This window comes from Hemiscyllium ocellatum, chromosome 30 (assembly GCF_020745735.1).
Source record: "Hemiscyllium ocellatum isolate sHemOce1 chromosome 30, sHemOce1.pat.X.cur, whole genome shotgun sequence".
Lineage (NCBI taxonomy): Eukaryota > Metazoa > Chordata > Chondrichthyes > Orectolobiformes > Hemiscylliidae > Hemiscyllium > Hemiscyllium ocellatum.
This window is the reverse complement of record NC_083430.1, coordinates 26,698,986-26,722,312: the sequence shown is the minus strand read 5'-3', so window position 1 is coordinate 26,722,312 and position 23,327 is coordinate 26,698,986. Positions and strand designations below refer to the sequence as shown.

General features: G+C 38.7%; 1 protein-coding gene across 1 annotated transcript in view; it reads left to right on the top strand.

Annotated features, from left to right (window-relative positions):
- Nucleotides 1-23,327, top strand: part of LOC132830127 (protein argonaute-3) — a 121,568-nt gene that overhangs the window by 80,452 nt on the left and 17,789 nt on the right. The window contains exons 6-12 of the mRNA XM_060847629.1: nucleotides 7,523-7,657; nucleotides 11,948-12,035; nucleotides 13,534-13,681; nucleotides 14,849-14,968; nucleotides 16,088-16,210; nucleotides 22,305-22,334; nucleotides 23,113-23,246. Coding sequence (XP_060703612.1) covers nucleotides 7,523-7,657; nucleotides 11,948-12,035; nucleotides 13,534-13,681; nucleotides 14,849-14,968; nucleotides 16,088-16,210; nucleotides 22,305-22,334; nucleotides 23,113-23,246 — 778 coding nt within the window. The remainder of the gene's footprint in view (nucleotides 1-7,522; nucleotides 7,658-11,947; nucleotides 12,036-13,533; nucleotides 13,682-14,848; nucleotides 14,969-16,087; nucleotides 16,211-22,304; nucleotides 22,335-23,112; nucleotides 23,247-23,327) is intronic.

The window sequence follows — 23,327 nt, the reverse complement described above, 5'->3', positions numbered from 1 at the left end:
AGTGTTGAGTCCTTTAAGGATGGAATCTAAGCTATGATACATCTTTGGTTACTGCTTCAGGATTTTTATTATCCACAATAATAGACAAATGAATGTCAATCAAAACTACATACTGAATTCAAAGACCTTTGTTTAAACTGCAACCTGTTCGTGTACAAGGGATATGGTGCCAACTAAATAAAACTAATCTGTTTCCCATCAATATTACATAGCAACTTTTTGACTGCTGTCCACTTTATATCAATAGATATTATTCATGACCAAAACATTTCCAGATCTTAGAGATGATCTAATGCTGTTTATTAAAACCGTTCACCTTAAAAGTCAGTTAATTTGTTTAAATGAAGGACTTTATTGATGTTCAACACTTGCAATTTGAACATGTATTATCCATTGTCTTGACAGTAGAATTCTCTTGTCCAAATGTAGTTGGTGTTATTGCAGAGTATTTCTAGTTTGGAACTTGAATTTGGAGAAACATGCTGTATACCACCATCACTATCCTGGCTCCATCTTGTTGCATAAACAAGACAGACCCACCAGAGTTGGCAACTCAGAGGTATGCAATTAGGTAGGAGTTGCCCTAGAAGTCCTCAACATTGATTCCAATCACCATGAAGTCTTATGGCATCAAGTCAAGTATAGTCAAAGAAACCTCCTATTGATTGCAAACTACCTCCTCCCCCTTCAATTAATGAATCAGTACTCCTCTCTGCTAAACATGACTTGGAGGAAGCACAGAGGGTGGCGTGGACACAGAATGTGCTCCGACTGTAGACTTACATGTCCATCATCAAGTAGTGCCACTGCCACAACCTGGGTACTATCATTGACCAGAAACTGGACCAGCTATATAAATTCTGTGGCTACAAGAACAGATCAGGGATTCTGAATTCTGCAGCAAGTAATTCACTTCCTATGTTCCTGTGTCAGCCCACCATCAACAGGGTTCAAATCAGTATTTTCCACTTGCTGGATGAATGCAGCTGCAACAACGCACAAGCAGCTCAACACCGTCCATGACTATTTGATTGGGACCCCATGCACCACCTTCACCATTAACTCCTCTTACCGCCAGTGTATAATGGTAACAGTTGATCATCTACAAGATGCATAATAGTATTTCATCAGGCTGCTTCAACGGCATCTTCCAAATTTACATATTGGACCACTTGGAAGGATAGGTGACAAATGCTTTCGAACACCATAATTTTTAAGTTTCTCTTGAAGTCAGACACCATCCTGTCAGGTCTTACTATTCCTTCCCTGCTGGTCCAAAGTCCTGGAATTACCCAATAGCAACTCAAGACTGCAGTGGTTCAAGAAAGCATCTCACCACTATCTTCTCCAGAGCAGTTATGAATGGTCAATAAGACCTGGCCGAGCTAGTGAAACCTACAAGCTATGAACAGTTTCTCCTTTACTTGGACAAAATTTTGTGCTGGATGTTGGAAACTAAACAGGTTTCTAGCCATCTGTTCATATCATTCATAACCCTACAAAATAAACTTAATATATTTCCAACGCTATCTGAATACTGACGCCCATGACCTTGCATAAATGAAAGCCTTGGAGAACAAAGAGGGTTATTTGAAAGTATGCAGCATTTTGCAAGTTTCACAGTAAGAGCTAAGAATACTTAATGTTCGAGCAAATTTAATTAGTTTTTGTGTTGACATTTTTTCTTCACATTGTGGGTGTTGCCTGGAAATATGACTCAGTTCTGTTATGATTCATGACTTGAAAGTCAAGAAATCTTTAATTAAATAGAGTGGTTTTCCCCACTCATGTAAATTACAGCACCAAATTGAATTGAATAAAGGAAAGAGCAATTGTGTTTATGTAGCGTCTTTTGTAGTCTCCATATGTCCCAAAGTATTTCATTGTGCAATGAAGTAATTTTGAAGTGTAAATTCCTTGTAAGGCAGGGAAACAGGACATCCCATTTGCACATGGCAAGGTCCCAAAATAAGTGAAATATTATTAGAAAATCTATATTAACATTTAAAGGATAATTGTCATCACGGACAAAACTGTGTGGCACATCTTGAAATAGGATGACATGCCTTATCTGTGTTGGAGAAGGAAGAAGAGACCTCAGTTTTTCAGATGAAATGTTTAAATTACGTTCATGAATGAACCAATTGGCCAGTTTTAGCCATAAATTGGCAAGATATTTGACTCTATATCAATTGAGTCGTCATAGGTTTCTTGGTGCAATTTTGTTTCATCCTGTCTCAACTTCAGCTGTGTTTTTAAACCAATATGTCAAGGCTTCTGTGCCTCTGTTCTGTGGCATCAAGTAATACAAAGTATGCATTTTCCCTCTAAATCTGCTTTCGTAGTCAACTGGCCTATGATTAGGATACTTTCCTGCACCTCGTGATGCATAAGGCAGTCAAAGCATTTTCTTCCTATTTGCAAACCAAGTTTTTACGAGAATGATCAGTGTTCTGCCTCACTGTGATAGTGCACTGGAAATCCAGCCCTGCTAATCCCAGGGTGTCACAAAATTAAAGATTTTGTCAGAGTATGCAAAACTCCCCCATTTATCTTTTTTTTTAGTGCCAGATTAACAGAAAGCACGGACCAGGTTTCTGTACTTTACAAGAATTGCTATTTATCACAAATAAACAGATGCTGCTTTAGGTAAACAACTTTGAACTGTTGACAAATAACTCTACTGGTTAAAGCTGTAATCCTGTTGTAACCACCCTACCCCTACCCCCCAAAATCCTTGAATGCAGATATCCACTTACAGATACAAAATAAATATTGATGTTTTGGGTGGAGGGAAAAACTGGAAAATAGTTCAATATTCCTTCTCCATATGCAATGCTGAGGATTTACTGCTCCCTCAGGCTCTCTTTCAAGTTGATTCACTGACCTGCAGGAGGCACAGAGTAACTAATTCAGAACTTGTAAAGTCTCTAACTTATTTGTTAAAAGCAAGAGCTTGCAACAATTGATGAGCAAAAATAAACTGGCTTTCTTTGGGCTTTAGATATTTTTTGCTGCAGAGAAAGGGCAATATTTCCCTTCCAGGAGATCCTCCGGACATCTGGCTATTTTGTTTATACTCCAGGGCTGTTCAGATACCTGACAACCAATCACATTTAATTATTGGCAAACAAAATACACTTGTCATTGATATCTGTTCACCATTGCCCAGTCCACACCCCCCTCCCCGTTGCTTGAAGGAACTGCAGTGTAAACAGAACCTACAATGTTGAAGAGTGTGGTGCTGGAAAAGCAGTTGGTCAGGCAGCATCCGAGGAACAGGACACTCGACATTTCAAGCATAAGCTCTTCAGGAATGGAGAGTGGCCCAAGGGAGCTGAGATGAATGGGAAGGTTTGAGGCAGGGGAAAGGTAGCTGGGAATGTGATAGGTAGATGAAGGTGGAGGTAAAGGCGATAGATCGGAGAGGAAGGTGCAGCAGATTGGTAGGAAGGAAGGTGGACACATAGGACAGTTCAAGAAGGCGGCGCAGAGTTGGATAAGGTGGGGGTGGGGAAACTGGTGAAATCAGCATTGATCCCATGTAGTTGGAGGGCCCCAGGCAGAAGATGAGGCATTCCTCCTCCAGGTATCTGGTAGCTAGAGTTTGGCAGTGGAGGAGGTCCATGGCTTGCATGTTCTTGGCAGAATGGGAGGGGAGGTTAAAGTGTTTGGCCACAGGACAGTGGGGTTGTTTTGTGTGTGTGTGTGTGTGTGTGTGTGTGTGTGTGTGTGTGTGTGTGTCAGAGATGTTCTCTGAAATATTCTGCAAGTTGGGGTCCTGTCTCCCCAATGTAGAGGAGACCAGATCGAGAGCAACGGATGAAGTGTATGGAAGTACAGGTAAATCTCTGTCAGATGTGGAGGATCCTTTGGGGCCTTGGGCTGAGGTGAGGTGGGAGGTGTGGGCACAGGTTGCCAAATTAATAATATATTTAAATGTGGCAGATGAGCAATCAGTTTTTGGTGCCCGTGCACCACTGCATTACGGTGGTCAGTTAGAGAGTGAATGGGAAGTTGCTGTCTGGGCATATGCCCTATTTGTGTGTGCCAAAATTCATCCTATAGGGCCATCGCTCTCCTTTGTTCATTTTCCTCTGTCTCAGTTCATCTCTTTCTCCCTGTCTCTTCCTTGCTCCCTCGTTCTTTCTCTCACTTCCCCCACCCCCAAACCCCCCCTCCCTCTCTACTTTTGCACTCACACATTCTCTCTTGCACTCTTTCTTGCCTTGTGCACTCCGACAGTGCAGGTGGAGACACTTAGCCCATCGCATTTCACCCACCCTATCTCTATAACCTCTCATTATCCATGACTAATTCAAGACTAATCTGCACATTTGGACTGGAGCATCCAATGGAAACCCATGCAGATACCGGGCAAAAATGCAAACTCCACACAGACAATCACCCAACGCTGGAATTGAACCTGCATCCCTGGCACTGAGAGGTAGCAATGCTAACCACTGCCACCATGCCACCTCCTATTACCCCTCCTAATTTTGTATAGTTAGTAGAAATATTAAGGGAAACTAAGCAAACCTCTCTTTTGTCAAGATTGACAATATATAACATTACCCTTGGACATAAGTGAGTAAATTTTATTAATTCAGCACAAAATAAGACAATTAAATTTTCCACACTCAGGGTCACACTCTTTAATAGATCCATGAAGTAAAAATGCCCACCTTTCTGTGTGCACATCTTTATTATTAAAAGGTGTCACTTATAATCTTTCAGTCTAAATCCCTATGTATTTGTAATAGAATATGGCCATGTAAGTTTGTTATGTTATAAATACCCTATCCTCCCCAATCCCTTTGCCCACTTCCACTATAGGTTTTGCAGTTTAATTACAGGATAGTGAATTAATGTAGGTAGTTACTGTTAGAATTGTGGTCATAGGAATTCATGATCGTGAATAAAGGAATAAAGTGTATGACTTTAAATGGGAATTGATTTCTATTCATGTTGTCTAGTCCAATTATTCTCTGCCCTCCAATTGTGATACATTTGTTGGTTACACTTAGTCTTGGTTCCTTTCTGCAAAACGTGGAGATTAATTACTATTTTTTTATATGATCTAAGTTAGCACCAGTTTACCATTGGGCATTTTTTATTATGTAGCTATTGTCATTTTTTTCTTAGAATAAATGATTATTCAGATATGGAAGAATACAGTGGAGGACAGTAAGCCAGACCTCACTTTGGCATCAATGATAATGTCATGCCAGTTTGGTTCTCAGGAACAAAACAAGGATTATTGGCTCTGCCTAGGAACATTATTTATCTTTTCATTGCTAATATGTAATTTTGTTGAACTGATTGAGTTTTTTTATGCAGAGTAGGACACCCACATAGCTGAAGTTCAAAATCTATTCCCAAGCAATTCATATTCATTTGCTCAATAATTATCAACTTTGAATCTTTATAAGCATTCATTAGCAGGTGTAATAATACTCATAGACAATCTGTGATAACTTAGTGTGGAATTAAGAGAAATGGAAGTACTGCATTCTGTTATGTAATTTGCCCTGTACTGAATTCCTGGTTTCAGTTAGGAAGCAAAAAAAGTTGCACACGCAAATGAAGAAAAAGAAAATTGAAGGTTAACTTGATTTTCAGATCCTTTAAATAACTGCAGTTATTTAGTCATTTGAAGTCTGAAGTTAACTCTTTAAGCCTCTCAGCCTTTCTGCATTTCTCTCCTACTTCTTAAAATTCACCCCTCTTGACTAAGCTGCTGGTCACCAGTGTCTTATGCTAAATTTTGGCGAATAAGGCTCTTGTGCTCTGACTTAGGGACATTTTTACTGTACCAGGACAATTGCATAGGCTGAGTTTTTGTTGTGTGTCATCAGATCTTTTAGGTAGAGGATATCACAGCTTATTCCAATTCCAAGCCCATCTAGCACTTCGGTACATGTTTTCAAGTAGGAGTAACTAAAACGTAAACAAGTACAAAGACCACAGCTAACTTTCCTCTTTCTTCCTATTTCCAACAGGAGTCACTAACAGTACCAAAAACTGTCTTACTAAAATTAGCTAATCAACACTGATCAGGAAACTTGGGCACATCAGTGTCTTTAGTGCACAAATAGAAGAAAAATGTTGCATTATTACATAGAAGAATATTGAATGTTTAGATTTGTCTAGTATTGAACTGCTGTGCCTTCCAGTATATCTGATTTGAAATGCAGGTACTGGTAGCCAAAGCTTTAACCATAGTTGTAGTAGAGTATATCAGAAGAGACTTGTGCAGGTGCAACTTTCACAACCTGAAGGCAAGCTCCTAGGAGTCATTCATTAAAAGATGACTTCCATTTTTCCACATTCATAAAAAAAAATTAGATTTGTATGACTTGGTTCTTGCTCCTATTTTGATAATATCCTAATGACATAACTGTGATTCCATCTTGGGAGTTTTCAATGTGACCGGAGAAGGTGAAGAAAGCACAGCTAATCTGTCAGAGTCCATTTCTATGTTAAAATGTTGTAGAGATTTCTTTGGGAAGAGTTGAGGAGTGAAATTAATTTGTTAATCAGAGGAAAATGGCACAGAAAAAAAAAATCTCTCAAATCATCGAGTCTCCACTAGCTCTTTCAAAGAATAATCCTGTTTGGTCCCACTCACTCATTCTTTTACTTCATCCCTGCAATGTTTCTCCCATTACTTAGTTGGTTTCCCCCTTGAAAGCTACATCAAATATGTATCCACGATTCAGGTATAGTTTTGTTCCACATTCCAACTTAATATAAGCAATAACTTAGCTGATTTTTTTGTTTTTTTTTAAGCAGTCGCCTTAACACGTTGCTAACGCTTTGTCTTTTATTTATTTTATTTAAACACTTTTAACTTAAGTACCTACATCATATATTTTCTTTTGCCTGCTCTGCTTTCAGGAGTTAACTTAGTTTCTCAGTCAATTCACACATCAGTAATCCCTCGACCTTGGAACCATTCCATAATTCTCTTTACTTCCATTTCTTCTCCAAAGTTTTCATGTTCTTCCCAAGATGTGAAGCCCAGAATGGACACACTATTTCAGCTGGAGGAAAAAGCAGTTTATATTAAACTTATAATAAATTCTAGGATGTTTTGTACTAGCTGACTATACTTATAAAACTCAAGATTCCATGTGTTTTTAACATCTTTTCTTAATCTTTTCATCTTTAAAATTTTATGTGCTACAAATATACCTGGTGTCTCTGTTCTTGCATTAACCAAAAATCACATCGTTTACCTTGTCTTTCATCAATGTTTAAACCAAAAGATATCTCTTTTCTGCATTGAATTGGTCCTGTGTCCATTGTTTGTGTTTGTGTCCTCTTAAAGTGTATTAGTATCTTGCTCACTGTTCATTAGACTTGCAAGCTTCATGTCATCTTCTCATCCCTTTACACATCCAATTAAAGAATTTTCAGCTTTTTTAATGTGTATCCTAAATATCTTACAAAGCAAATCCTAGCAATTTTCTTGTATTGTTATCCATTTAACTACAATGATTATTTTTCTTCTTTATAGTTTCTGCCACTGCTTTTTATAAAGCACAGCCTGTAATTCAGTTCATGTGTGAAGTTCTAGACATTCATAATATTGATGAACAGCCACGACCTTTGACAGATTCCCACCGAGTCAAATTCACCAAAGAGATAAAAGGTAAGTTGCAAACATTTTGTTGACTGCTTAATTTAGTAAGACAGTGGGTGATTTTGAAGTCCCGTTAGCAAAAATAATTTCCATGACCTGAATTTGTAATTAGTCATATAAAGTATACAGCATGAAAATAGACCTTTCAGTTCATGCCGACCAGTTATCCTAACTTAATACAGTCCCATTTCCCAGCACGTGGCCCACATCCCTCTAGACCTTTCCTATTCATATACCAACCCAGATGCCTTTAAAATAATGTAATTATACCAGCCTCTGACACTCTGTCTTGCAGCTCATTCCATAGACACACCACCCTCCTTGTGAAAAAGTTGCCCCTTAAGTCCCTTTTATATCTTTTCCCCTCTTACCCTAAACCTATGCTCTCTAATTCTGGACTCCCCCACCCCAGGGAAAAGACTTTGTCTATGTATCCTATCCACACCCTCATGATTTTATAAACCTCTATAAGGTCACCCCTCAGCCTCCAACATTCTACGGAAAACAACCCCAGCCTATTCAGCCTCTCCCTATAGCTCAAATCCTCCAACCCTGGCAACATCCTTGTAAATCTTCTCTGAACCCTTTCAAGTTTCACAACAACATCCTGATAGGAAAGAGATCAGAATTTCATGTAATGTTTAAAAAATGACCTAACTAATGTCCTGTACAGCCATAATATGACCTCCCAACTCCTATACTCAATGCTCTGACCAATAAAGGAAAGCATACCAAACGCCACCTTCACTATCCTATCTACCTGCGACTCTACTTCCAAAGAACTATGAACCTCAATCCAAGGTCTCTTTGTTCAGTAATGCTCCCTAGGACCTTACCTTTAAGTGTATAAGTCTTGCTCTGATGTGCTTTTCCAAAATTCACATTTATTTAAATTAAACTCTGGCAGATTTCTCAAGTTTGTTCTGTTTCTTAATCCTTGACAATTTTATGTTGCCACCTTTTTCAAAGCTAAACAATGGGTGTATTTGTTAATGAAGTAACACTATTAACAAGTATAGGATACCAATAATAAGTGGAAGTAACCATTTTGAATTTGGTATACATTTGCTTGAAGGATAATCTTTTCATAATAAAAAGGCTTGAATAACCCCTCTCAATTCTGACTCTTTTCCTTAATACATATTTTTGGATTTAGTTTTCCACTTTATTAAGTTTACTACACTGAGGAGATTTTTTTTGGAGTAATCTATTAGCGTAAAAATGAAATGGCTGCATGAACAGTGCCATCCACTGGTCAACAGTTGTAGTGAAAATTGCAGTTTGTTAATGTTACACCTTGTGGCAAGCTAACTCCATACATCCATGATGAGAGTTTTTTTTAAAAAAATATTTCATGGGACATATGAAGACTCTCCCAACTTTGACCTTGTCTACAGATGTTGGTGCAAGGAATATGACAGGTTGTGACTTGATATTCTGATCTGATGCCCAAGTCCTAAATGAACACTCCATCAGGTTCTATTTTTATTCCTTTATAACTTCCTGGCTTCCTGGGTTCTTTGAGGGCAGTTGGAGTTCGGCAAGTTTTCCTATACACAGTACTCTTCACTTACATATCTGACCTCTTACATAACATTACATGTATCATCTTCTTTCCTCTGTCACTTCTTATAAGACAGCATTTCAACACATTATATGTATGATGGCTACTCGTTAGAATAGTCTAAAATTAATCTTGCTATCTCCTCTGTCTCATAACCCAGTGTCACCTCCTATTTCCAACGTTTATTTATATTTTTTTGGGAGATAGTCACTGCCTCACCAGTCCACATAGCACAGCATTTCCTGATGTAACAAGTGCCTGCATAATCTCTGCTGACTCTTCCTACACTCGTGCAATGTAAATTGATGACCTTTCCAATTGATGACCTTTCCTCACCGTTTGGAAAACAGAAATAGCCTTTCCTTACTTTGGCACATTAAAACCCGTCATAATTTTTAAAATTTCAAGCCAAAATGTTTTCTATGTTTTAAGTTTTCCCTGAAAACAAATTAATTGCTTCCTAAACCTTTAACATTATCCAAGGAGTGAAATATAAATGCCTAAAAGTTCCAGGGCAACTGAACTAACAAGAATGCAATTTGGGTGCATTTATAACACCCAAATTGCATTTTTGTTAGTTCAGTTGCCCTGGAACTTTTAGGCATTTATATTTCACTCCTTGGATAATTGATTCTCCACATTCTTTATTGCCTTGAGTGTTTATGCTCCTATTGTTGTCATACACTCAAGAAATCTTATTGTATACTTTTCAGCATTGAAATTTAGTTTGCCCAGTCAGCTAATCTGCTAGCCACTTTTGCTGACCACCCACCTCCATCCTTTGTATCATTTTTACATCATACTCCTTGTATGTGAACGGGGATGAATAATTAAACAACTAATAGGAGGCTCCAGACAAATCCCCATTGATGAAGGGGAGACCATCTTAGTGTAAAAGATGAGGTGTTTTAAAACAAAACATAAAATATCCCAATTAACTTGTCTTCTAGTTGACATAAAATCAGACTCAACTCTTGTACATAATTTTAAAAAAAACTGTTTACTACAAGTAATTAGACTCTAGCTACAAGTAGATAAATTTGAACCGTTAATGTATAATTCTACTAATTAAAATTCTGATTCCCTCACAAGAACTGGCAGCCTCTGTGGAGAAAAAGCAAAGTTAACATTTCGGGTCCAGTGACCCTTCTTCAAAACACAACAAGCACAGAACAGAAAATAAACTGTTTCTCCGATCTCTCCTCATAGCTGATACCCTACAAGCCAGGCAACGTTCTGGTAAACTGTTCAAACTTCTACATCCTTTTGGTAGTGTAGCAATCTAAAGTGTAAGACAGCTGCAACATGACATGCTGATTTTCATACTCTGTGCTCTCATCAAAGAACACAAGCATACCATATGCCGCCTTGACTGTCCCTGTCCACTTTTGTTTCCACTTTCAGGGAACAGTGGACCTGTATGCCTAGATGCTTCTATGTTCATGCTACTAAGCATTCTTTTAATGTATACTTCATTCTTGCACTAGACTTTCCAAAACACCACTCATTTGTCTGGATTATCTGCCATTTCTCTGCCCAAGTCTCCAGCCTGTCTATATCCGGCTGTATCCCCTGGCAGACCCCATTACTATCTGCGGTTGCCCCAATTTTTATGTCATCCACCAACTTATCAGGCCACCTACTTTCTCCTCAAACTCATTTGTATGTATCTTACAAACAGGGGTCCCAGTGCTGATCCTTGTGGAACACCACAAGCCACAGACCTCCAATGTGGAAAACAACCTTCCATGACTACGGTCTTCTGTATTTAAGCTAGTTCTGTTACTAGCACATTGTGGATCCCATATGACCTCAGCCTACCACAAGGGACCTTGTCAAGGCTTGCTAAAATTTATTTGAATAAGATCTACCACCCTGCCATCTTTGTCACTTTCTCACAAAACTCAACCAAGTTTATGAGACATGACCTTCCCTACACAGTCATTCTGCCTTTGGCTAATAATCCCATATTTGTTCAGAAATGAGTAAGTCCTAACTCTTCAGAATCTTCTCCAGTAATTTCTCTACCTATCAGCCTATAATTTCCCAGATTATCCCTGTGGTTTTATGAAATAAAGGAACAACTTTGGCTATTCTCCAGTCCTCTAAGACCAAAGAGGACACAATCCTTTCATACAAGGCCCCAGCAATTTCCTCACCGGACTCCCTCAGCATTCTGGGATAGATCCCATCTGGTTCTGGAGATTTATCTACCTGAAAGCTTTTAAAACACCAACAACAACACCTTATTTAGATTGTCATGCCTTGGAATTTCAACACATCCTTCTAGAGACTCATCATCCGTCTTTTGAATACTGATGAAAAGTATTCATAAAGGACATCACCCACGTCCTTTGGCTCCAGGTATAAGTTCCCTCCTTTGTCCATGAAATTTGTAAGATTAGGAAAGTTGCTATATTCTCCTTTCCTGAATAGTTCGCATTCATCAAATGACCATGATGTTCCAACCAATTTGATTTTACCACTGTTAATCAATTTATGGGTTGTGGGAAGGGCCTGGCTTAGATCTTGTGCTGTTTCCAAATTCTAAAGGAAGTGTTGAATGGGCATGGAGTGAAATGGGAATGAACAAGAAATTATTCATCTTTTTATTCATTGAAATTTGTTTGAAGTCCAAAACGTTAGAAATCAATCTATTTCCCATTATTGAGTCAACAGTTAAATTGGTTTGTAACAGTTGCCTTTTTTGCCTTCTCCTGACAAACTTCTCACAGGATTGAAGGTCGAAGTAACTCATTGTGGACCTATGAGGAGAAAGTACCGTGTGTGTAATGTTACCAGGAGACCAGCTAGCCATCAGACGTAAGTAATAATAAATCATAACAAATTCTGATAGAGGATTCAACAATCTAACAGTATTTTTCTTAAAAGCCCCTCACAGTTACAGATAGTCTATTCAGATTTTGCCTTTTAACGTTTTTTTTAAAAAAACGTTTTCGTATTCGAGAGACCCTTGAGCTGCTTGCTCATTGTAGTAGTACTGCCTCCTTGCCGCTTGCCTTTTCTTAGTGGTTCTGCAGTAAAAAGAAATGGAGTACCACCTCTCACAGGCTTGCTGGCTATACCTGAGTCTTCCAAGTACAAGAAGTTTTGCTTTTTGGGGATGGTCTTCAGTCATTACTGTGTTTGGGGTTATACTCTAATGGCAATTGCTGAACCTTGCCATTGTATAGTTGCAAAATTGCCATACTTAAATATTGCATGATGCACTGCATTTTGTTACTTTTAATTGCACATTTGAATGTTTTTACCAACCTCAGAGGATTAAACCTCCTTTTCCACAAAAATCTTTAGTTCTTTTTAAACTTCTGTAAAGGATAACGAACATTTTTTTGTTTTGCCATTGTATGCTGAATGTTGTCATATGTGCAACTCAAATAAATGTTTATGGGGAGAAATGTTAAAAAGCATTAGGCATTGGCAAACATCCTGTTGGTTTAATATTGAGTCTCAGAACTGAAGCATTAGAAAGATTAATGAGGTTTGTCATTCTTATTAGTCCAATAGATACTTTTAATCCATCTGTTAATTGTTACTTCTAAAAAAAAACTTGCAATTTGTACAATGATTGATTTTCATTTGTAATTGAAGGAAAGAAGAATTGGCCATGCTAATTTGCCCGTAGTGTTAGGTGCAGGGGTAACTGTAGGGGAATGGGTCTGGGTGGGTGCACCTCGGCAGGTCGGTGTGGACTTGTTGGGCTGAAGGGCCTGTTTCCACACTGTAAGTAATCTAATCTAATCTAATTACATTCACAAAGGCCCTTGAAGAGAATGTAGGCCCTTCTGTTCAATCCGATCCAAAGTGATTTGTTAAAGATATCTTTTGTCCCAGCTAAAACTTGTTGAAATGTCAGTTCATTTCTTGGTAGATGTGTTAATCCAATGCAAAACTGCATGTCAGTTGGCATGTCACCCTGGGGTCATACAGGCAGCAAGTAATTGAAACAAATAATTTCCTTTAATTGTAAAGGAGAAATGTACACATTGTTGACAGCAATATGAAAAAGATCAATTTTTTAAAAAAAATTATTCTGCATAACATTTTTTCCTTGAACAGTTGACATTTTGTTAATCTGATCACTAGGGATTTGGGCAGTAAGCGAAAGCCAGTAATGGAATCAATTTAAAGGCCACAGCTGCGTAAACCTATTGGTGTATTATCCAAATTAAGATGTAAACTCATTAACCCTATTATAAAGTGTAGAAATATGATTTGATTGGTTTTCTGCCAGTTACATATCAACTTATCTGTTACTAAGCTGTAGATCTACACTGAGGATTATTGTGTTACTTCCCAGGTTCCCCTTGCAGCTGGAAAGTGGACAGACTGTAGAGTGCACAGTAGCACAATATTTCAAACAGAAGTACAACCTTCAGCTAAAATACCCACATCTGCCCTGTCTACAGGTGGGACAGGAACAGAAGCACACCTACCTACCACTTGAGGTGAGAGATAAATGGAATTGATTCACTCTTACTAGCTTGACCTCTTTAACATCCAGTATCTTAACAAAATTAATTTTGTTCTGTCAGCACCATTGGTTTACAATCAAACTGGTGCCTCGATTAATTTCTTTCTAAGCTGTTATCTTGTCCAGTAATTGAAACTGAAATTTAAACTTGGGATTTGCCATGTAAAAATCCCGAAGAAGTCAAGCGACTCAAAAATACTTGTTTTTCCAAAGTCAATTGAGGTAAAATGTCTGATTGGACAGATTGGAAAGAAAGTTTCTATTTCTATAGCATGTTTCAAAATCTTAAGATGTCTCAAAACACTTGCAACCAATGAAGCTTTGTCACTGTGGTAATGGAGAAAACTTGTGAACAACTATGAAATTATTGGTCAGATGATCTTTACTTTAATGTTGATTCAGGGATAAATATGGACCAGGCTATCAGAAATGAAGCCTCGCTCCTCTTCACTTTTGGCATATAACCTGTTAAATGAACCATAGAGTTCTGTTGAGATTCAGATTATCATCCAACTCAAAAAGAAGGCACATGAAACAATGTAGCATTGAGACAGAAATACTTTCTCAGAGTAGGCTTTTCATTTTTACATGTTTCTTCTGGAATTGTAATTGGCAAATGTCATTATATAGGAAAGATCATCATGAAAATCTTGACTGCAGTTGTGAGTTGCAGTGTGAGAAAATTTCATAATACTAAAATTCAGTCATTGACCTCTCAATTAGTTTGGAACCCAAGAGGCTTTTGTTTACTAATTTCACAGCAGCCAGTATTTATTTTGCAACAATAAAACATCACATTACACATAATTTGTCTAGTTATTTTCATATCAGCATTTCAGTGTGGATAGTATCAACTTTCAGACTCTCGAGATAATGGATTTGTCATTAGCTGTTAGCCAGTTGTGTTTAGTGTTGTGTTTTTAACAATATTGTACAATCCTGTCTACAAAATGTATTCCATTAAAAGTATGGTGAGTCATAGCCTAACTCTGCTGTACCAAGGTCTTTAGCATTATCAGAGTATTTATAATTAAGACATTGCACCTGCATGTATCAAGCTAGTTGTTGCTGTGAAATGGTAGTCCTCGTGCGTGAATATTAATGATCTATATGTTTCCACTGATGTTTTACATTTGATTAGGTGTGTAACATTGTTGCGGGACAGCGCTGTATCAAAAAACTGACAGACAATCAAACATCAACCATGATTAAAGCAACAGCACGGTCAGCACCTGACAGACAAGAGGAGATTAGTAAACTTGTGAGTTATTGTTTCTGCATGTAGTCAGATTGTAGTAAATGCTATTTGTAACTTCTATATGTTGCTTAGATGTGAGAGTTTATCCAATGAATTTTAATTTATAAAGAAATTCTTTGCTTTCATATAATGTGCTCATCACCTAAGACATGAATTTCACCATGTTCACACAAATTTGGTGATTATGACAGCAATTTTGATGTTCTGTGATAGTGAGCTCACACTCATCTCTAGCTTTCGGGAGGTAAGAAACAGCAGTAGTTGATCCTACTCCACCATTCAATATGATCATGACAATTTTTGGCTTCAACTCCAGTTTACCTGGCCACACTACTTGATTCCCTATAGACCAAAAATCTGTCTGCTTTAGCCTTAAATATATTCAGCATTGGAATTTCCACAGTCTTCTGAGCTAAAGAATTCCAAAGATCCACAAACCTTTGGCTGAAGAAATACCTCCTCATCGGAGCCTTAAGTTATTGTTCCCTGGCATTGGCTGGTGCCATTGTGCTCTAGATTCCCCAAGCAAGGAAAAAGAGAGTGTCTATTTTATTGAGTTCCTTCACAATCTTTTATATTTCAATGAGATCATCTCTCATTCTTCTAAACCTCTGAAAATATAGACCCAATGTAGACCATCTTTTATTGTAGGACAACTGTGTTATGCTTTGGTTGCTTCTCTAACTACCTCACTTTTGTAAAATATTCATCATCCCTAACTTCTATAGATTCCCCCACCTCCCAACTACCTTCACCTAAATCTCCCTCCTAATCAGTCTACCAATCACTATTTCACTTCTTGGTGATTTTAATCTTCAACTAAATTTTCCCTTGTCCTTGTCTCACTAATCTATTTTAGCAGCATTTATGTAATTAGCTACCTCATCTTTCACCTTGTTATAATTAACCTCAAAATATATAGGTTGTCCTTTCAAAGTCTAAACTTCAACCAGGAACTTTTAAATTCAGCAAAATAAGTAGCAACAATAAATAAACTTTTCATGTATTCTTTTCATATTTTTTAAATTGGTTAATAATTAGCTGTGTAATGCATCCCATGTTCTCTTCATGCTGTTTTGAAATATATTTTAATTTGAGTATTTGATATTTCACTTTTTTCAGGTAAAAAGTGCAAACTACGACGATGATCCTTTTGTCCAGGAATTTCAGTTTAAAGTGAGAGATGAGATGGCTCATGTCACTGGGCGAGTACTTCCAGCTCCCATGCTGCAGTATGGGGGAAGGGTAGGTTATGACAATACTTCTGAAATTTGTGACTCTAAAATGAGGAGTTGACAATTTTACTGGAAAATAATCATTTTTAAAATTCAGAATATCAATGTTTGCATTGCACTATTAACATTATCTAGTGATAGGCACAAAATATAATAAACCTGTAAACTGAATCTACTCTTGACTTTGGCTGTCATGTGTATATGTGTTGAAAGTTTCTTCATGTTAATAATTCTTTTCTAGAACGTTGGGACCATTATTATTCAGTTTTGCTGGGGAGAACAGTAGAAGTTTTTGTTGTAGGCTAGATTAAAATTTTAATCTTTATCTTTTGTGCTAATCATCTAGATTTTCCATTTAATGCAATGGACTTTGACAAAGTTCTGTTAAATGTACAGTACGTGTACGTGGAACTATAAGTGAATTGATGAGCAAATGAATAGAGAAAGAAAAATCCAAGGGTCTCAAAGCGGACCTAAAATCTTTTGCACATATTCGAGAGTCTTTTGTAATGCAACAGTAGTTTAAGAGCAGATAATCTGCCCAAAATTTAGTCTGTGGGATTGATGCAGAGAGACTTCAAGTGTGCTGTAATAACTTCTAACATCAGTGTATCTAAGTACTCAATGGTTGAGTTTTGAATCAAGGGGCCAGCAGATGAGAAAGCCCAGGACATCACTGCAAAGATCAAGACCAAAGCATCTTCAGCAAGAAGTGCCAAATAAACAATCTATCTTGGCTTCCCCCTAAAGTCTCCAGCATCTTAGAGCATTGTCAGCTTATTCGATTCACTGCACATGATTAGATTCCCTACAGTGTGGAAACAGGCCCTTCGGCCCAACAACTCCACACCAACCCGCCGAAGAGTAACCCACCCAGACCCATTTCCCTCTGACTAATGCACCTAACGCTATGGGCAATTTAACATGACCAATTCACCTGAACTACACGTCTTTTTAACTGTGGGAGGAAACCGGAGCACCCAGATGAAATCCACACAGACACGGGGAGAATGTGCAAACTCCACTCAGAGAATCACCCGAAGCTGGAATTGAACCTGGGACCCTTATGCTGTGAGGTAGCAGTGCTAACCACTGAGCCACCATGCCGCCCTTAACTGACATCAAGCATCAGTTGAAAGCACTACATAGGCTATGGGCCTTGACAACATTCTGACAATAGTACTGAAGATTTGTGTTCCAGAACTAGTTGCATGTCTGACCAAGCTGTTCCAGTACAGTTGTAGCACTGACTTCTACCCAGCAAGGTACAGACTGCACAATATCCTCTCCACAGAGTGGGACAAATTCACCCTGTCCAATTACAACCCATCAGTCTATTCTCACTCATCAGCAAAAAGATGGAAGGTGTTATCAACTATGTTTTCAAGTAGCACTTACAAAGAAAAATGCTGTTGTCTCTCGCAATCCATTTGGAATCTGTCAGATTCACTCAGCTGCTGACGTCATTGTATTCTTATTCTAAACATTGACATATGAACAAAACTCCAGGCAAAGCAAGAGTGAGTGTCCTTGACATCAAGATAGGATATATCTGCGTCCAACTTAGCAAAACCTGAACAACAGTCATGGGAGAAAGTGAGGACTGGGGATGCTGGAGATTAGAGTTGAGAGTGTGGTGCTGGAAAAGCACAGCAGGTCAGGCAACATCCAAGGAGCAGGAGAGTCAACATTTCGGGCATAAGCCCTTCATTAGGAATGAGGCTTGTGGGCCAAGGGTCTGAGGGATAAATGGGAGGGGGTGGGGCTGGGGGGAAGGTAGCTGAGTATGCAATAGGTAAATTAAGGTTGGGGAGCAGGTGATAGTTTGGAGCAGATAGATAGCAAAGACAATGGATAGGTTGCTCTCTTGATATGTTTATCCTGCCAATGAATTTGCTAGTTTTTGGAAAGGCAGCTCTCTGATAACTCTTCAGGGATTTGAAGTGTCTGCTGTACATTGTCCATTTTTCTAATGCGTACAGGAAGGTGGGGACCACAGCTGCTCTGTATACTGTGTGCTTGCTGCTAGGTTTGAGACTTTGAACATTGTTCCTCAGTCGCCTGAAGGCTGGAATGGTACATTGGACTCGATATTGGATCGAATGTAATCATTGTCTGCCCACACAGAGAGGAGGCTCCCGAGGTATAGGAAATATATCATATTGTCCAGAGGCTGGCTATGTATTTTGATGGTCAAGGGCAGTGTTGTGTGGCAGGAGAGGGTTAATAGCTAGCCTTTGTTTTCCAGATGTTTAATCTGAGACAGATTCTCTCATGTATATCAGTGAATGTGTCAACGAAGGATTGTGGCTCAGCCTCTGAGTGTATCTGCCCATGGGTACTACCTGCCTACTGCAGTTGAATGACAGAAGTCAGGATGGCCTTAGTCTGACCTGGAAGCATCAAAGGTTAAACAGTTTTCCATTCGCTTATAAGTCAGCTCCAATCTGCATGGTGCTTCATGGCGATGAGTGTTATGTTTCACTGAGGAAGATGGAGAAGAGCGTAGTGGAATGATGTAAGCATGCTTAATCCCATTTTGTATTCATATTGGGTCCATAGTGGACTCATTGGTGAGGATTGTGGCTCATGTCATCATGAAGCAGGCAGAGAATGCTGACAAATTTCTGCACGTAGCTGAATTTGAGGAGGATATTCCACAGTTCCTCATGGTTGATAGAGTTGAAGACGTTTGTGCAATTGAAGGTGACCATGTACAGGTGCTATTCTATGCACTTATCCTGGATTTATCTCACTGAAAATCAAGTTCATTGTGCCACTTGAAATTGCATTGCAAGTCTTAGGGGAGTTCTTCAGCACTGGGAGGAGGCAATTGAAGAAGATTCTCAAAATGACCTTCCCATGGCAGACAGTAGAAAAATCCCTCTTTCTATAAACAAGTCTATCTCCTTTCTTGAAGATGATCTCAACGATGACATCTCTGAGATCTCCCAGCATGGTTTCTTCCTTCCAGACAATGGCAGTCAGATCTGTCGAGAGTGCCTCTCTGCCATATTTTAGTACTTCAGCTTGTTTCTCAGCTCCTGGATGACTTTTCCGACCTCATGCCAGGTTGGAGGTGTGCTGATATGGCGACAGATAGTGTACTGCAGGTTGGCATTGAGAGCAACCATGTCAAAGGCTGCAACTTTGTTGAGGAGTCCTCAAAAGTGCTGACTGCCTTGGTCTTTTGAGTGACTGTCCATTTATTTTAGTTCTCAGTGGAGTAGATTCCTGGGTACTCGGCCTGTGGATGGCTTTGATTGTGCTGAAAATATTGTGCACGTCATGGTTCTCAATGAGTTGCTGAACCTCCTGTATTCGGTTGCATGAAGTCTTGTTTCCTGTTGCTCAGGTTTTGTTGGAGCTGCTAGTTCAAGAATGCTTTGTGTTTGCATTCTCATCAAACCATCGATCTTGATGTCTTCTGGTCAAGAAACAAGCATCTCCACGTAGGTGCTGATTATCTCCTTTTGGAATGGACCAGGTGCTGGGCACTTTGTGGCCCTGACATGTTGGTTATCACCAGTTTGGCTTTGAGACAATGCCTGAGTAGGTCAGTCTTCTCTGGTTGTTGAGACTAGTAACCTTGAATCTCCTGTGGTAGAGTTTTTCTACCTCTGCTGGTTTGGAACCAAATTGATGGAGATGGTAGAGCAGCTTGATGATGGTGATTGGTCAAGCACTCGTCCTTTCCAGTCATGAAGCAGATTTAGAGGACATCTTCGTAGTCCCTTGTTTGAGCAATGATGTAGCCATTTAGGTGCGTGCTTGGAGGAGGTTGTTGTCATGAGGTCTTTTGCTTGTTTTCTCATGAAACAGGGTGTTTATTATAATGCTGTCATGTTCAGGGCACTTTTTCAGGAGGACTCCATTGGGATCTGTTTTCCCAGTGGGGCTTTGGTCTGGTTTGCATCCCGCATGACTCTGGTATTGAAGTAATCAAGGAGAATCAACTCCTCTCCCTTGGGGATGCGGGACAGTGATGCAGGTGTAGAATGCTTCTCTTGTCTCATCTGTTTGATCTCAGGTTGAGATATAGGCGCTTGTTATGACAGAAATGGACAGCCAAAACAAATCAACCTTTCTGCATTTATATTTACAACACAGTAAAATTAAACAATCACAGGCCCTCAAAATTAACTTCATTGGTTCCTAACCAGACTCTGCAAATCAATTGTAGACACAATGTCTGTAGTTCAAACAAGAGAGTTAGCAATTTATAACACCACAGTAACTTTAGCAGAGCAAAATTAAAAAATAATATAGTCTAATTAACATTTGTGATTTAAACCCAATATTCTTTGTCTTCAGCCTCACTCTCACAAAAACAGACACAGAAACACAGTTAAGGAATAAATCGAGGAAAATAATAAATTAGGCAGATTTCATAAGCAGTTTTCACAATGCATTGTTCCACAAATGTAGATTATTGTTTCTTAATTGATTTTCTGAAGATATTGATCGGGGCCACCTTTTCACTCAGAGGAAAGTCAATGATACTTGGAATTTAGTTTCTATTCTCTGAACTCCCAATAGAAGATGACAAGATGCTAAGCAGGCAGTTTTCAAATCTTTGTGCTGTAGCATCAACAACAGAATTCCTTCTCACAGAGAACTCGTTCCAAAACTCAGTTCAAAACTCTTGTTTCTCCCTGTCAGAATGATCATCTCCCTATAAGGTCCTAGTTACCATTCATTTGCCAATTCTACTTGAGCACTAGATCTTTCCCAGACTTGCTAGAACAATTCCCAGGTACTGACCTTGTTTCTGGCTAAACATTTGTTATCTGTTAAATATACTGTTCTTTGCTGGTATCAAAAGAGTCTGTAGAACCTTTTGCACAATTAACTTCCTGGCATGACCTCGCAAACAAACAGCTTGTTTCTTCAGATTTCCCTATTTTTAAACACAAGCTACTGCCCACAGTCCAAATGTCATTTTCCGCTCACAGTTCTCAGTTCACAGCTCCAAACCAAAATTTATAAAGGAACAAAACATAAGTAATGAAAAATCATCAAGGGTTCTAACACACTGTATTGTACTGATTCTGGGCCAGAGTTAGGTACTCACTTACCCCAAAGGCATTCATTGAGACGTAGGAATAGTTCGTTCCTGACTGCCACGTAGAGACAACGTTCTTCTGGTTTGCCTTTCTAGAAGGTAGCTTGCTCTTTAGGCTGATGTCTCACTGAGTGTGGCGCCAGAATTCCCAGACTATGATGTCAGTGTCACATTCAGACCAATTGTTGTTGAGGTTGTTAAAGGGGTCCTAAAGTTCCAAGTTCCTGAAGTTAAATTGGGTGGTACAAGAGGGAGGGGGTGTAAAAGATCCCTATGCATTATTCTTTTAATATGGGATAGTTGTTGCACACCAACTACAACAGTCCCAATAGCACGAGCTTTAGACCCAATGGCAAGGAAAATCCAAGACGACTGCAGAGACCGGCTGTGCTAGAGGGTGAGAGGCTAACAAGCACTCAGCTTCCATCAATCACTACCATGGTGGAATAGGAGGCAAAGCCCATAGTAGTGATGACCAATGATATCTGTGTGTCAAAGGGGTGTCCTAGCTGGGATCCGGTCCAGAACCATTCACCAGCTCAAGCTCCTGTGGTAGTAGGTCAAAGTTCAACTCAAAATGGCACAGTGAGTTGGGGAGCTGGACCTAGTCAAGTTCAGAGTCATATTGCAGTCCATACCGGGGATGTGCCAATAATTAAATTATATTGAGAGATGTAATCTTTACATGGTTTATCTTGACCCCAGAAGAGCCTGATTCAGAACTATTATTGAAGTTTTTTTTATTTTGCAAAACTAGTTAGACAAGAATGTATTGTTTTTTGGATTTTTTAAATTGAATTAACCCTTTGGGATTACAGCAGAAGATAGCATTAAAAGTGCAATGTCCTGTGCATTGGAATTTGTTCACAGTTTATGGATTTCTTAAATTCTCCTTGTTCAGTAATATGTGTCTGTGTATCGTAGAAGGTGTACAGTGTCCAGAGGGTTGATGACGTTAAGAGAGCGTGCAGGTTTTTTTGAAAACAAATTTGTGATGATATTCCTGGTATGCACTGAGTTACAATATCTTGTTTTATAGGTGGAACCAAGTCATTTCAGATTACAAACTGTAAGTAACCCTAAACATGACTAAATGAGCAATGTGATATTGTCTGAAAATATCTTGTTCAATAAACATAATGCTGTTTACCTTGTGTGTCATACCTTGTATATTTGTGTGGTGAGCTAATTTTTGGTCCATGTGATTAAAACTGTACCCATCAGATGCACTAGTGAGAACTCTCCTACTAACATGTTTAATGTAATACAGTAATGCAAAATACTACAAATGCTAAAATTCTGAAAGAGAAACAGAAAAGACTAGAAATAACCAGCAAGTTCAACGAAATTTCTGCTATGTCATTGGTCATAGCGTACAGTGGAGGCTTAATTATGGAGAGAGAGAGAGAGAGAGAGATAGTAGAAAATCAAGACCTTGTTTGAGAAAGTGCCACATTGGCTCACATTTCAAAAACACTGAGAGGAGACTATTCTGTCAAATTCTCACACCCTTGAGCTGATTGTGTAATCTACTGTTTATTTAAATTTAAGTTGCAAATGTCTTTTTAAAATGCAGATATATCAGTCATTTATTATTAGTCTTGTTACGCTGCACGCATTTCAATTCGGTTGTCAAACAATACTAATCGTCTGTAACAATATTTTAAAAACTACATTGGATAGCTTAGAAACTACATCAGATAAATCTTTCTTGCGTTTCTAATTGTGAAAGTTACATAACTTTTTTCCTCATTGCATGAATTGAAAATGTTTAATTTGTGTAAGATTTCCATTTTTTCAAAATAAGGTGTAATTGATCTGATCTTTTATTTTACAACTTTCTGCAGAATCGAACGGTTGCTACTCCAAGTCATGGTGTTTGGGACATGAGGGGGAAACAGTTCCATACTGGGGTTGAAATCAAAATGTGGGCGATAGCGTGTTTTGCAGCACAGAGACAATGTAGAGAAGAAGTACTTAAGTAAGATGACCCTTCCCTAACTTTAAATTTATTGTTCCAGTTAGATACTTCCAAACAAATAAATTACTTTTAAAGCTTTAG